This window comes from Vitis riparia, chromosome 3 (genome assembly GCF_004353265.1).
Source record: "Vitis riparia cultivar Riparia Gloire de Montpellier isolate 1030 chromosome 3, EGFV_Vit.rip_1.0, whole genome shotgun sequence".
NCBI classification, from domain to species: domain Eukaryota; kingdom Viridiplantae; phylum Streptophyta; class Magnoliopsida; order Vitales; family Vitaceae; genus Vitis; species Vitis riparia.
Window position 1 is genome coordinate 18,189,746 of NC_048433.1, and position 17,135 is coordinate 18,206,880.

At 26.1% G+C, this 17,135-nt stretch overlaps 1 protein-coding gene across 1 annotated transcript; it reads left to right on the forward strand.

Moving 5' to 3' along the window:
- Positions 1–13,337: 13,337 nt before the first annotated feature.
- On the forward strand, positions 13,338–14,666 carry LOC117911405 (protein EXORDIUM-like 2). Its single transcript, XM_034825766.1, has one exon. It carries the CDS (start codon positions 13,353–13,355, stop codon positions 14,274–14,276), a length of 924 nt encoding a protein of 307 aa, XP_034681657.1. The 5' UTR covers positions 13,338–13,352; the 3' UTR covers positions 14,277–14,666.
- Positions 14,667–17,135: the final 2,469 nt, after the last annotated feature.

Consider the following 17,135-nt stretch of genomic DNA (forward strand, 5'->3'; position numbering starts at 1 on the left):
CAAATGGAGAAAAGTTTATGCATGAGAGGACCACTCTATTGGACTAAATTGAGACACCCTTGCTCATTTTCTACCTTATAGTTTGGAATTTTATAGATTTGGTCAAAGTATGGTTCATGGAAGCTTTGAATTACAACTTTTATCTTCTTTTTTTTTTATGTTTTGTCTATATTTGAGACATTTAATAATGAATGACATGTCTTTGTCTCACGTGTGAAGACATAATTATTTTTAATTTGATAACTAATGGCCACCAACAAGAAAGAAAGGTCTTTAAAAGGTGTGGACCAATTGAATCCACATCCATAGTTTACAATGTTATTACACATTAAAAGGGACTCATGATTAACTTGAAAGGAGATTTTCTAGCTTGAATTTTTATTTATTTATTTATTTCATGTTTTGAATTAATTTAAATAATATTGTAGTTTAATTCAAGATAATTATAATTATGAATTATATTTGATCATATAAAAAATTAATAAATTATCATCATAAGAAAAAAAAATGATAATTTTGTTGTAATTCATTGGTTATCAAAGTGTTGTTATTTTGAATTTTGCGTTTGTGAATTATATTTTTAAAAAAATTATTAGAATTAAAGATAATTATGATATTTTTTTAATATTTTAATTCAATTTAAAAAAGGAAAAAAATATATTTTCATACACCTAAATGACAAAAATTACAAAATGGAACTCAAATTTATAAAATACAAATTTCAAATAGTCATTTGAAAATAATTAATATTTCATATATTTTTTTTTATCAAATATACTACCTTTCACCACTTAGGAACTACTTTTGAATGATATAAGTACTACATTTTATCATTCTAGATACTATCTTTGATGGATGAGTATATGAAACTTGAATTATTTTTAAAAAATTCTTATTTTATGATTATATTTTATATAAGTGTATAAAAATATATTTTTTCCTAATTCAGGATTGTGTTGAGGAAAAGAATATGCCTTCCTACTTCTTCAAAACACATATAAAGAAGAATAAGAGTCGTAATTTATAATTGATAGTTATATCCAAAAACTCGTAAAAATGACTTATAAGGTTTAAAAATATCTTCCAAATATCATTTTTAATACTATATTATGACAATTACATTAAAAATATGCATTAAGAATAGTATAGAAAGAAAAAGAAAAATCTCATAACAAAAATAGAAGAGTGAACTTGATTGTTGGAGTTTTTCTTTGGCAAAATTGTTTTTGGATGCATATTAAAAAGTTCTATCCAATTAAAAATGAAAATTTAATCAAAATAACTCTTATTTTTTAAAATATTTCTTTGTATTTACATCTTATTTCTTGTGTATTTTACTTTTATTTATATTTTGTTCAAGAGGGGCTCAAATATATTGGAAAATGTTCCCACTTTTAATATCCAAAGAAAGTTGTTGAAATTAGGGAGCTGAAAATGAAGGTACACATTGCTAGGTGGGTATGAGAAATTGGGGTCCCCAAAATGAAAAAGGAATAAAGATGAGACAAAGAGTTTGACTTGGTGACTGTGAGTAGTTTATTGTTAATTGAATGGTCCCAAAATGCATTAAAACACACGCACATCAATTTTAAGATGTGGACAAAAATAAATCAACCAAATAAATTTTAAGATTGGTGGGTCCTCCTCCTTGCATTATTGGGGGTGTTTTTGTTCTAACCTAACGTCTTGTCGGTACGATGTGATAAGTGTAAGGAATTTTTTATAGTTTTATTTATTTGTTTGTTTTTATTTTTTATGGCTTGGTTCTTAAACCCTGAGTGTTTGGGTTTATTTAAAAACTATTTTTTTAAATAATTTTCTTTGTTAAAAAAAATATAAAAATATGTTTGATAATTAAAAATTTAATTTTTATTCTTAAAAATAGAAAATAAAGTGTTTTCTAAATCATGTTTTAATTTTTTTGAATTGTTTTTATTTACTTTTAAGGTTATTTTAAAAAAACTAAATCTTCTTAAATTTATTCTAAAAACTATCTTATTTTAAAATAAATTCTTAAAATCTTATTTACAGTTTAAAATTAAAAAAAAATGCATTTCGAAATGAAAAAAAAAACTATTTTCTATTTTAAAAAATAAAAAAACTATTCTTAGAAAAACAAGATCTTAATCAAATAATCGCTCTTGATTAGTTACTACTAGACCAAAAAGTTGCTTTCTTTGATAATATACAAAAACCCTAAATTTAGAAAATGTGTTATGTAAAAGGTTTATTAAGATTGGTATAATGATCATGTGAGCATTTTACATCCAAAATTTGTGAGATTTTCTCTCCAACCAAACAAGGCTCAAGAAAATGGGACAAAGAAAGGGCAATGTAGTGTTGATTGGAGACAGCTGTGATCCATGCATATCCTCAAGTGTTGACTGTAGACATTAAAATCCATTTTTTGAAGATTATTAGTCAAAGAGCATGGGAATGTTTGGTAAACTATTGGCCCTACATTTTCCAAAAAAAATGCCTTGGGGTATGCACCCATCTTCATTATTTTCAAACAAATAATTTAATATGGGAAAGTTTGATGGCATATCTGTTGGCTAGCTTGCCACTAGTTATTAATCGTTTGACTCTTTCAATAATTGGAAACTTGGGACCCTTGTTGGTAGCAATCATATCAATTTTTTTTAAGGAATAAATCTAAAAAATGTGAAGATATATAGACATTGTAGAATTGATTTATCTATATATATATATATATATATATATATAACACTTCTAAAATAATTTGTAATATAAATACAAAAGGCAATATATAAATTGGAAATGAAAAGGCTTTTTAAAATCATTTGTAAAAGAAATGTAAAATATTATTATAAACTCTTTCTTAATGATGTGTATTTAAAATTTATTTGAAATTATTGTAGCTTTGTAGTCTTTTAATATTTGACTAGCAATAAAAAAAGTAAAAATAAAAAATAATATCCCTATTATTTGTTCAAGTTATTTGGATAGATGACTCAAAATAAGGGTAAAATTAAAAAAGTAATCTCACCTTATTGTTTTAGGATATGGTCTTATTTGAATATTTTTACTCTTATTTATTTACCTGTGAAAGTTCAACACTTCATCACTCTCACGAGTAGTCGTTTTAGATCTTTATTGCAACTCACCATTAAAAATGAGCTAAGAGAAACATAGAAGAGTTAAGAAAAACATACGAAAAATATTAATTTGGATTAAATTGTTTTTATTTTTAAAATTCTAAGTGAAATTGTTTTTATTTTAAATGCTTATTTGGATTAAATTTTATTTATTACAAATTTAATAAATATTAAATTTATGTTCACTAGAACTGCACATGAGGCAAATTTGGTTACCAAAAACTTAACTAGGGTTCAATTTTTAATTACAATGAGAACCTAAACTATACAATAGTTAAGTTTCATCTATGAATAATTTAACTAAGGTTAAGTTTTTTTATTTCATTTATAAAAAAAATAAAAAATAAAATTTGATTACAATGACTTGAACTCTACTATTTTAAGTTTTGTTTGAAAAAAGCTTAATTGGAGTTAAGTTTTGGTTTGATTAAAATGTTATTAAAATGATGTCTAAACTTAAATATTAGAGGATAAGAATCTATAATCGCATCTTCACATTTTGGAAGTTTTAAATGAAACCCAAAAAAAAAAAAAAAAACCTCTAACAAAAAACCTCAGCCAAAATCCTAATGGAAAAAATCTAGAAAAAAAAAAAAACCCAATAATAAAATTGCAAAAAATACCAAACAAAAAAGAAAAAGAAAAAACTCAAATAAAAAGCAACTATAAAAAAATCTCAAAAAAAAAAAAAAAAAAAAAAAAAACTCCAAAAATCACAAAAAAAAAATAAATAAATAAAAAATACCTAACCAAACATATTAAAAAAATGATAAAGAATCTCGAAGAAAACTGCAAAAAAAAAAAAAAAAAAAAAAAAAAAAAAAAAAACAATATAGAAACCCTAACCAACAAAAAAGCGAAAGATCTTGAAGAAGAAGAAAGACGAAAGAGTTGCAACATATTTTTATCCAATTTTCTTTACTATGGGTTTGAACTTCATCAGAAAATTTTAAATCGAATGGTAAAGTGCTCGAGAGAACTTGAAATTTTCATTGAAAGAACGAGAGGGAATTCGTGAAATAAGAATGAAAGGTGATTATGAAGAAATGAAAAAGGATAATATTGTCCTAACTGAGTCTTCTAAAAAAAAGTAAAGAAAGAAGGTTATTCTTCTCATTTCAACAGTATTTGTACTCTTTTAACTAAATATCCCTTTATATAATAATAATAATAATAATAATAATTAATTTATATCGTTTTCTAGGTAAGAATCTTTGGGATTAACACACATTTATGAGGGAAAACGAAATTGAATTGGCTATTGCATATGATTGTTTGGGTTGATATGGCCCATGATGAAACCATTCCACCTTGTACATGAATCAACAACTCCCTCCATGCATGAACCAACCTCTTTCATCATTAATATATGGATAAATGTATTATCCAACTTGAATTTAGTTCAACAATTTTCAACCACTAATTTAATTGACTTTAATTTTAAATTTTAAATTGTAATTAATAATAATCATTGGTATGGTTCATTTTGAAAAGAGGTCCTAAATTTTTTTTTTTTTAAATACTAATGGATATTATTTTTAAGAAAAAAAATTAAGCCACGTTTATATAACACTCATGTTTCCTAAAATATTGTAATGCAGATTTATTTAAATGATTGTTTGTGCTTATTTCATTTATGTTAAAAAAAAACTTAAAATATACTTTTTTTATAAAAATATTTAGAATATTGGGATAGGTTAAATATCTTGTTTGGACACATTTATGTTTTTACTATTTTTTAAAATAGAAATTATAAATAATATTTTAATTATTTTTAATTTTTATAAATATCAATCTTTAGTAGTTGAAAACTTCTAATGTTGGATTTTGGTTCTTCAAATATATTGTATATATATTTCTATGATGTGTTTTCTATTTGAGAACTTCAAATATTTTTTTAATGTTTTTAAAATATGTTTTAAAAATAACTTTTATTTGTCTGTTTTATTTTTAATCATTTTTTATATTTATATAATTCTTTTTAAAAATATTTCTCAAAAAATAAGTGAAACAACTAAAACACGTTCTTGGAATATATCATTATTTCCTAGTTGGAAAATATGTTTCTTTTTTTGTTTTCAAAAACAAAAAATCGTTTTTTGTTTTTTAGTTGACAAATGCATTTTCTAATTATTATTTTTCCATATAGAATGAAAAATTATTTTTTTAAAAAAATAATTACTAAACAAAGCCTTATTTTCTATGTTTTTAAGATAAATCTCTACTTTTTTTTATAAGAGTTTCTATTAAAATAAAAAGGAGAGAGAGCATCCAAACAAAACCTAAAAAACAAAAATAATATTAATCATTACATAGAGAAAAAAATAAATTTACCTTATAATATGCTATTTTTTTAATACTTTAATATTTTGAAATAGTTAAAAATTATTATATTTTAAAATTAAGTTTATAAAAGTTAAAAATTATTATTATTTTCTATTTTTTAAAGACTAAAAATGGGTGGATCCAAACACACCATAAATAACGCCAAACCTTGATTTATTTCTTCAATTAACTCAACAACTTATTGACAATTTTATATTAGGCCAAAAATATTTATCAACCAAATTTATGTCAACACTTGGAATAGTCACATGAATTAGCTTTATTTTTTAAATTTTAATACGATATCAAGATACAGATACAAGGATTATGATACAAATAAATAAGATGAAGATAAAAATTAAAATTAAAAAATAAAACCAAATTGTATATAACCGACACTCCAATGCAAATAATAAGACATGAGTTATATACATGACACCATCTTATTTGCGGTTCCTTTTGATAAGTATAAAAAATTACACTTCAATATTATAATGAGACCCTTAATATAATTACTTTTATCACTGATGATTATTAGTTTTTGCAAATATTAATAGTGTAAAAATAATCGTAAGAAGTTTGTCTCTATATGCTTTTTATTTTCTATTTTTTGAAACAAAAATTATAATAGTTTCAATATAAAATACAAGAATTGTTATAAACTTATATAAAAAAAAATAATGATTTTTAAAAATTGGTTAAAAAAAATTAATGTATTAAAAAAATTACTTTCTATTTTTCATTTTAAAAGTTATATTTTTTTCAAATGAAAAACAAAAACCGAATCCAAACAAAACAAAAATATTTTCATAGGTAAATCTTTTTTTCTCATGTCTACAATATCACGGTATCAAAATACAACATAATGAAACCAATGATGAAAATAAATGAGACTTAGAATACAAAAGAATGAGACTTGAATTGTACAATTTGTATCACACAATTGGTCATGAGTTTTGGACAAATACCAAAGAAATGCAGTGGCTTTTGATACAATTATTTTTATTATAAATGATTATTGAGTTGGAAAAAAAATGAGTTTTCACACACTCGTATAAAAATAATTACAAAATAAAAACCTTTAAAAATAATTCAAATTCTATTTTATACACTCATAGATCAAAGATAGTAATTAGAATGATCAAGGTAGTATTTGACTTAAAAATATATAAAATATTAATTATTTTTAGATAATGATTTGAAATTTATATTTTATGAAAACTTAAATTACCTTTGTTTTTCATATTAGCATATGGAAATACACTTTTTCCGGGTTTTCCCATCATAAAAATGGTAAAAAAAAAATAATAATAATAAGGATAAAACATCATCGCAAATGAAATATTTTTCTCATGTCTAGGATGACCCACACTCACCAGCCAAAGAATATAAAAGTTTACGTCATACCTCAAGAACCAAACCCACAAAGCATTTTTGAAAAACAGAATATTTGTTTTGTATTTTTAGAGAGATGGGGCCTTTGCTCAAAGTCACAAGTCACAACACACAACTACCCCTATTAATGTGCCAGTGAAAGACAAAACACGGACTCCGATTCCTGCTGCCAGTAAAAGACGAACACTAACACAAATACGAAAGCAGGGGGATGACCGGTTCTTTAGCTTTTTGTGCCCTCTTTTGGGTTGAGCTTATCCTCCCCCTCCTCTCCTGCCCGTGCACTTCAAATTTGTGCATGCCTAGTGGTGGTGGTGGTGGTGGTGGTGGGTGAGTGGGTCCCACTATTCTCCCACCACCACCTCCCCCACTGAGCACGTGACCGAATTAAGTAAAGTGGTATGTTTATGAAGGGGGGCGGGGGCTGCACCAGCGTCTACTCCCGTTCCGCCATGTCCCTCGGCCTTTTGTGGGGCGGCTCCACCTCCCCTCCTTCGCTTTTGACTTTGAGTTTGTCTCCTCTGCCGACGCTTCCTGTGCTATTAATTACACGCGAGAAACATGCGCCTCTTCTGGAGAGCGTTTGATAGTGCTTTTACTCAAACCTTTTTTTAAAGTATTTTTTGGCCCTTATCACAGTGATTTATGAAACGTTTTCGCCTTAAAAAGTGATTTTTAAAAAAATTAAATATTTAACAAATGTTAAAAAACACTATTAAAAAATTTAGAAAACACTTATAAAAATCTAAAAAATTACTTAAAATATATTTATGGGTGATTTTAAAAAGCATTTCTAACCTTTATAATACTTAAATAATAAAATTTTTAAATATTAAAATACATTTAATATTGATTTTAAAAAGTGTATACCATTTTTAATATTTAAAAAATAAAAATTTTAAATCTTAAAAAGATTAGAAACACTTTCTAAAATTATTATCAAACGCTTTTAATATTAATATTAAAAAATTAATTATAAAATTTCTAAAAAAAATATTTAACATATAATTTTTCTAAAAACACTTTCACTACAAATATTTTGAATAGCAACACTATTAAACACTTTTTATTTTTTTTTGAAAATCACTATACCAGCATTTCTCCAAAAAAAATACTATAAGTGATTTTTCAATATTATAAATGATTTTAAAAAAATTTAAAAATATTTCTTAAATTATTTCCAAAAAACATTTGATTTTTGGTCAAAACATTTTTTAGACTAATATAATTTCTATAAAAAATAAATAAGAGAAAAAAGTTCAACATGTAATTTATTAAGTTTAAATTTATATTTCATATTTTTTTTCACCCTTTTCTCGTCAACTTTTCACTTATTTTCGTTCCCAGTATTTTCCTTTAAATTTTCTATCAACCAAACATAACCTTTGCGTGGATGAGAGGGTGAGAAATAGTTTCCAAACCCAAGCTAGAATAATTTTTATCATAATTTTCCATGCTAAAAAGTGAGGGTGAAAACAATAGTTTTGTCCACGTGGAACATAAGCGTGGAGAAAAGCTTCCGATTGAGACTAAAATCCCCTGTTTTTCATTTATAATTTTTAACAACAAAGGAAAAGGAAAAAGTGTTTTTTGGAAAGCAAGTTAAAACTATATCAAATGTTACCATTTTTCTCAAATTTTTGTGAAATAAGAGAATATATTAGGAGTGGAAAATCAAACTATTGCTATTTTTTAAAATAAATTTACAAAATTATATTGAAAAAAAATGTTTTTTATAATGCAATTTTATAAATAATATTAAAATACCATTTTCTTAGTAATTATTTTTAATAAATAAAAATAAATATTTTTAATTATATTGGTCTAACATTTTTGCATGACTAATTTCAATTGTCTCATTTTTTTTTAAGATAATAAAAAGTATAATTTTTTAAAAGGGCAACCTTTAATCAAAGATAATATTATTATTATTATTATTTAAAAAATAATTTCATTCTGTTTCATTAGTAAATGCATAAAATGAATAATTTTCATTCCATCTTCGTTCCTTTGATCATTTTTTTGATAGTTTTTAAACATTTTGGTTATGTTTGCTTCGAAAAACTTGAAGAAAATATAATTGATAGAAAATAGAAAGAAAAAGTAAAAAAAAAAAAAAAAAAAATAGATTTAAAATTAATAAATTATTTTGATATATTACTTCAAACTTTTCTTATTTATTTAATTTTTTTATACAAAGATTTGATAATTTTAAAATTAAAAAAAATTAATAATATGATAAAATATTTTTTTGTAGTATATATTTTTTTTCCTTAATACTTTTTCAAAATCCAAACATACCCTTTAATAAAATTCTTGATTCTAAATTTTTTATTCCCTTCTTTTTCATCTTGATTTGATTTCCTCTTATTTCCTTTCCCAAAAAATTTAGATAACATGTCGAATATTATTTACTTTTAATTTTGAAAATGATTTTTTTTTAAACTAATAAAATAGTTATAGAAAATCATTAAACTTAATACAAAAATACGTTTTCTTACCGATTTTAGGAGAGATAACAAACCAATTTGAACTTTTAGGATATGTTTGGTTCTTGGGAAATTTGAAAGAAAATGTGAGGAAAAAAAAAATAAAAGAGAAAAAGTGAAGAAAAATAAAATATAAATTTAAAATCAATAAAATATTTTTATATATTTTTTTAAATTCATTTTACTTATTTTCCTTTATAATATATGAATTAAATAAGAAAAAAAATCAAATATAATTAAAACTAATTAGAAATTTATATATTTTAAAATTATTTAATATTTATATAATGAAGGAAATTAAATGAAATTAGTTTGAAGAAACATATAAAAATAATTTATTGATTTTGAATCTATTTTTTATTTTCCTTCATTTTTCTTTTTTATTTTATTTCCCTCGTATTTTCCCTACCATTTTTCGGTAACCAAACATAATATAAAGGTTTGCCAACTTTTCAATTCATATATATTGCATACATAGGTATAGTTTAAAAATTCTTAAAATATTTTCTATATTTTTAATTTTTAAATTGTTCTTAAAAAAGTTTTAAAAATGTATAAAATTTATTTTAAAAAATATGTTTATAAAATAAATTGTTTTGCATACATATGTGTAGTTTAAAATTTCTTAAAATATTTTCTTCATTTTTAATTTTTAAATTGTTCTTAAAATAGTTTTAAAAACGTGTAAATTTTATTTAAAAAAATAAGTTTATAAAATAAATTATTTAAAAATATTTTTAATTAAAACAATTTGGGAATATCTTTTGATGAAAAGGGTTTTTGAAAATGGCTTTTAAACAAATCCCTTAGACAATGTTTGGTAATTATTTTTAAAACATTTTTTTTCTCTAATATATATATATATATATATATATATATATATATATAGATAGATAGCAATTAAAAAACAAAAAATAATAATTTGTTCTTAAATACAACGGATAAGGTGTTTTCAAATAATATATTTTAATTGTTTTAAATTATTTTTATTTATTTTCTAAATGTTGTTTTGAAAAATAATTATATAAATATGAAGAATGACTAAAATAAATCAATATATCTGAAATTTATTTTTAAATAAATTGTTATATCTAAATTTTATTTTTAATATATATTTAAAAATATAAAAAATATGTTAAAGATGTTTATCCTTAAATTGATTTTTGTTTTATAAAATGTTACAAAATAGTTAGAAAAAAAAAATTCTCAAAGATTATTTTTTAGAAATATTTTTTAAAACACTTTCGGAACAAAACCTTATTTTCTACTTTAAATATGATAATTTAGATCATTTAATCTTTTTTTTTTTTCATAAAACAAATGCATATTAAAAATTATCTTTTAAGCTACCACAATGCAAGGCGAGCCACGCGCGGCAACTCACGAGTCGGCACCGTCCCATTTTGTGAGTGGCGTGTTTGGGAAGTGGGAAAATTTTCAAAACTACGCCGTCTCTACTTTCTAGGCCATGGACCACCCCCAAAGCCTTTAGAAAAAGCTCACCAACCTTGTTGTTGATGATTCCTCTCTGTACTCCAATTATCTACTAAAACATGTCCCGTCTCGCAAATCCAAGCCTTTATTATTTTAAAATAAGTAATTTATACAAATTGCAAATTTAAATTTCATTTCATTTTTTTTAAAAATTAATTGTGAGGTTACATTTTTAATTTAAATTAAAGAACTACCATTTTAATCTGACATAAATGTGGTAATTACTAAACTAGTCTTGATATTTTTTTTTATAATATATTTTTAGTATAAAAAAATATTAAAGGTAAGCCAAGTGGCGAAGCTAGAAATGGGCATGACCAACTAAGCAAAATTATTCAAAATAAATATGAAAATTAAAGTGAGGTTTTTTCTTTTTTCCTTTTTAATTATTTTGAGGCTAAATTTATATATATATATATATATAAATTTACGTTTTACAATGCTTTTATTTGAAATATTTTTAGTGAAAGTATTTTTCTTCTAAAATATTTCTATAGAAAATATTATAAAAATGTGTTTGAAAGTGATTTTAATAAACATTTATAATATTTTTAATAATTAAATAATGAAAATTTTCAAATATTAAAAATATTAAAAATACTTTTTAAAATTACTATCAAACGGATTCTAAGTGATTTTTCATTATTATAAGTGTTTTTTGTTATTTTTTTTTCCAGATTTTTCAAAATATTTCCTAAAATTTTTCAAACATTTATTTTTTTTTTTGTCAAATGGACTCTAAGACCTTATTTGGAAACTGTTCTAAAAAATAGTTTTGAAAAACAATTTTTGAAAATAGTTTTTAAAAATTATTCTCTAATATTTTGTAAAAAAAAATCTATTTGAAAACCTAAAATATTTTTAATATTTTTAAATATATTTTAAAAATAAATTCTACATTTAGTATTTTATTTTTAATTATTTTACATATTTTTATAATTATTTTTTTAAAACAATCATAAAAAAAACAAGGAAAACAAGTAAAATATATTTTTTAAAAACACCATATTTTCTACTCTTTAACAAAAAAAAATATTTTTTTTATTATCAAATATGTTTTTACTTTTATTTTTTTTCTTTTAAAAAATAAAAAATTATTTTTGAAAACCGTTACTACACAAACCTTAAATATCTTTTTATTATGAATTTTTTAAATAATATAAGAGCCCGTTGTTTTGTTTATATTCAAATATAAAGTGATTCTTATTCAAAATGTTTTTAATTGAACCATTATTAATAAATTAATACACCCTAAAAATGCTTTAACGAGAATATTTTCAAAGTAGGTTTTACGACTCATTTAAAAGTGATTCTGATTAAAGCACTTCCTTATCAAATTTAGGTATTTAATATATTTTTTTTAATAAAAAAATCATCTTTAAAAATTCACTTAATTAAGTGATTTTTAAATTATCACTTCTTTTAAAAATCTCTTTTTTATACATGTTGGAGTATCAAAACAACTTTTTTATATCTAAACACGAAATGAATATTCTTATCTTAAAAGCATTTTTAACAAAAAAATAAAAAATAAATAAATAAATAAACAAAATGCATACGCGATTCGAGCTTATTGATAACGATTTATTTGAAACGTATCTTTTCGAGATCGTAATCGGCACTCTCGATTCATGAATTGGAAAATCAAAGGCTTAGCAACAACCAAATATATGGTGGGTAAGACTAAACCCTCTCACGACAACAAGTGGTTTTGCTTCCCAAACCCCAAAGCCATACACTATAAATTATTATTTTAATAAATAAATTAATATTTAAGTAGGGAGTAAGGATGTAAAGTAAATGGGCATCGAAGTTCGAGCTCTTTGTCACACGTCATCCTCATCCATCAACTCCAATGTGGGGCCTCCTCCCCCCCTCCCTCCCACCCTGGCCCCTCCCCTCCAATTATACAGTAGCTTCTGGAGCAGGCCCGTACCATAATCCAGTGGTCCCTACCCTTCTGGAGATAAGCCTCCAGATTTCTATTTTTTTTTTTTTTTCAAAGTAATTTATCCATCCTAATAGTGGCCAGCTTTGGTTTGAAATGGACGCTCACGATTCCTCCAAGAAGAAAAAGTGGGCCCACAGGGATGACTCAGGTGTGAAGTGGGGCTGTAAATTTATTCTTCTAAAATTAAAAAATAATTTTATATTTTAAAAATATGAATATAATGCCCTAATTTTATCTCATATTTTTTTTTATATGATAAGAAGTAAAGAAGGAAGTAGGATAAAATGATGGAGCGTAGCGTATGGGAGAAGGAGGGGGGCTTTGCTCAGAGAAATCAGACTGAAAATGAGTCTAAAGTCACCATCACTGCACAAACTTTCTCTTTTACTCTCATGAACCACCACGTCATCTAGAACCTCACAGCCTGGCAGCCCTCCATCTCAATGCCCACCCAACCTCGTCCTTCCACGTGTCACCCTCTGAAATGGACACCTCTGCTCCTCACAGCTGTTCTCCTATCTTCTCCCACTATAAATTTCTTCTTTCTCAGACTCTCTCGCTCCAATACAAAATATCAACATGGCTCCAAAATATGGCTTCAGGTATGGGTGTCTCCTGTATCTGTCTTGTTTGCTGGCATCGCTCGTCGAGCCCGCCATGGGCTCTACGAGGAAGCTCTCGGCTCTGGTCAAGGAGCAGCCGTTCCCGATGAAGTACCACAACGGAGCTCTTCTCAAGGGCAAGGTCACCGTTAATCTCGTATGGTACGGCTCTTTCTCCGCAATCCAGCGGTCGATCATAATCGATTTTCTCGAATCGTTTAACAGCCGCACACCCCCGTCGCCTTCGGTCGCGTCGTGGTGGAAAACTACTGAGAAGTACCATGGCGGCTCCAGCGCCGTCGTGGTGGGGAAGCAGGTGTTGGACCAGAGGTACTCGTTAGGGAAGGTGCTAAAGACTTCTCATCTCACGGCTTTGGCATCGAAGCCCAACTTCATCGGCTCAGTCACTATCCTTCTCACGGCGAAGGACGTCGCCGTGGATGGGTTCTGCATGAGCCGGTGCGGCACCCACGGATGGACCCACTCCGGGAAGGCCCGATCGGCGTACGTGTGGGTCGGGAACTCGGAGACCCAGTGCCCGGGTCAATGCGCGTGGCCGTTCCACCAGCCGATGTACGGCCCCCAGACGCCGCCTCTGGTGGCGCCGAACGGCGACGTGGGAGTGGACGGGATGGTGATCAATTTAGCCACCCTTCTGGCCAACACCGTGACGAACCCCTTCAACGGCGGGTACTTCCAGGGTCCGCCGACTGCGCCGCTGGAGGCGGTGTCGGCGTGTACGGGGGTGTTCGGGAGCGGAGCGTACCCGGGATATCCAGGGCGGCTGCTGGTGGAGAAGAGCAGCGGGGCGAGCTACAATGCGCAAGGAGTGAATGGGAGGAGGTACCTGGTGCCAGCGATGTGGGACCCAGAGACTTCAGCATGCGCCACTCTTGTGTAAAAGTAGTAGGGAGTATGTAGATACTGGTGGCTTCTTCTATACGCAAAGTCTGTCGTGTTGCTTGACCTGTAAATTGCCTTGCCTCCCCCATAATGGAAAAGAACAAAAATAATAATAAAGTGGAGAGTGTTATAAAGTTAAGGACATAGGAATTGGCACGGGAAATGATTATGAATGTGTATGGATCGACGATGATGATGGGCGTGGAATAAATAAAGGAGTGGGCAGCTTGACCGACCACGTTCAATTAGAGTGTTGTTAGGGCAAGGATTTTGGTGGGTGGGTGGGTTGGTTTAAGTATCAAATCCATGAAGGAGATGAGTGGAAGTTCATGATGAAAATTCCAAATTAATTTTAAATTCAAATGAGATGATGATTGTTGCAGAGGAATTATGGTGGGCCGAGGGAGTTTGTTAGTAAGAGTGTTCACTCGTTCATATCTGTCATAGGATTGCTCCCCTCATTCTCCTTTCTTTTCTATGTTTTACTTTCAAATATGGGTGTATTAATGAAAAATAAAAAATAAAAACACCTTTTGTACTAAGAGTGTTTTTGAAAAACATTGCAAAAGGAATCGTAGTCTTCTTCTTCGGAGTCTGATTTTAATTTTTTTTTTTTGTATTTAATATTTAAAATTTTTTATCATTTGATTGAAAGATTAGTAAAATCACTCCCCAATCAAACAAAGAAGATATTTTCGTGAGGGGTAGATATTTCTAAGTGCCAGTAGGGATTTTGAGAGGAGTAGGTGTCAATTAATATGGGTAGTTAGAGAAATTTAAAAGTATTTAAAACATAAAGAATGTTTTAAAAATATTATAATTATTTTCATCATTAATAAATAGAAATAAAAATTCAATCCTATGTGTGTAATAATCATTTCTTTTTTACTTTTTATTATTATTAAATGCTAAAAGGTTTTTTTAATGAAAAACAACTCCATGTTCAATCAAGTCAAAACCTGTGGGGCCCATAGATAGATGAAAGGGAGAATTACTCCGTACGGTGGAATAATGATGGGAAATGGTGTTTTGGGGAGGGACTTTAATAGGTTAAAATGTCAAAATTGTCGCTAAAACTTTTAAAATTCAAAACATTTAAAGTATTTTATTTAAATTTATGGTGTATGAATTTCATATTTATTATAATTATTGATATTTGAATTTTAAATCAAAATTTTGGATTTAATTCTTACCATTATTATATATAATGATAGTATAATTTGTTATTTAAATTTACTATTTAAAACAAAAATATTTTTAAAATATCATTTATTGTTTTTTTTTTACTTCTTTTTATTCTAAATTTTAATTTTATTAAGAAAAAAATGAGTTTTATAATTATATAATAAAAATGATGATTTTTTTTTTCAAATAAATTGATAAATTATGTTTTTTGTATTAAATTCAAAAAAGATAAAATGTTAAATTTTTCATTGAGATTTATCTAAAACAAATAAGAAAATAATAGAGAATATTTAATCATTTTTTTTATTTTTTATAATAAAATAATTTTTAAAACTTATATGATTTTTTTTCCCTTTTGCATAGTATTTTTTTTTTCTTAATTTTCAAAAATATTCTTTTTTTCAATGCATCGGGTCGATGATGTTAATACATTTGATATGTTGAATATAATGAGGTATAAAAAGTGATCTTCAAGATTATTACTTTTATCATAAAATATAGGTACAACAAAAATATCATTTTTGATATTTTTTATAAAAATGATTATTTTGTATGATCATACGATATTTCACAACATACTCATATCATAAATATTTTTTGAAACCAAATGAAATACTAATTTGAATTCATGAGACTCGTAGTTTATATATACAAAAATTATTAAATAATTTCAATGCACCGGATGAATGTTATTAATTTATTGTTACGATGTGTTAATATCAATAGGATATGAATAAACATTTTTAAAATTATTACTTTTGTAATGAAATATAAGTAGGACATAAATGCATTATACTTATAATACAAATACACTATCATTACAATATATTACAACATAATTTCATTTATTCTTGTTTAATTTTTTTTACGTGCTATATTATCCAATGAATAATTGTGAGCTATTCCATTTAATAGTTATGTGATAGTCAATTGAATATTTATATATTATTCAATTGATGAGTGTTTGTAAAAAATAATTATTTATTCTATTATGGTAATAAAGTTTTTAATGGTATGTTTCATATATATAAAGCAATATAATAACCTTAGGATATGATTTTTAGTTATGAGATATTGATAATTATTTTTTTACAAAGTTCTTTAAAAAGTCTCAATTTTTTTTGAAAAAAAAAAATTGTAAATTTTTAAACAGTCACTTGATTTGTTTAAAAGTGAACAATAATTTTTTCGAGCCTAGAAAATATATTATTGATTACCTGTACTTATTATCATGTATGGGTGTCATATCATCGACAATATCAAATTTATTTATAAATAATATAAAAAACACATTTAATGAAAAAATTGTCCTCTTCCTAATAATTATTTCGTCCCGTCTATCCAATCGGGTAATTCCCCCTAGATGAAATTGCCATAAAGAAATGGCAACCCCATTGAAAGGAAATGGGCATTTGACATGGAAAGTGACATTGACTTTAAGAGCACTTTGAATTGTTCAAAACCGACATAAACCTAGTCGATATAGAGGGATCCATGCAGTTAAGTAGGGAGGCTCTAAAACACCCACCAACATTGAACCAATGCCACTTAAACCTAGTCAATATAGAGGGATCCTTGCAGTTAAGTAGGGAGGCCCTAAAACACCCACCAACATTGAACCAATGACACTTAAACCTAGTCTATATAGAGGGATCCATCCAGTTAAGTAGGG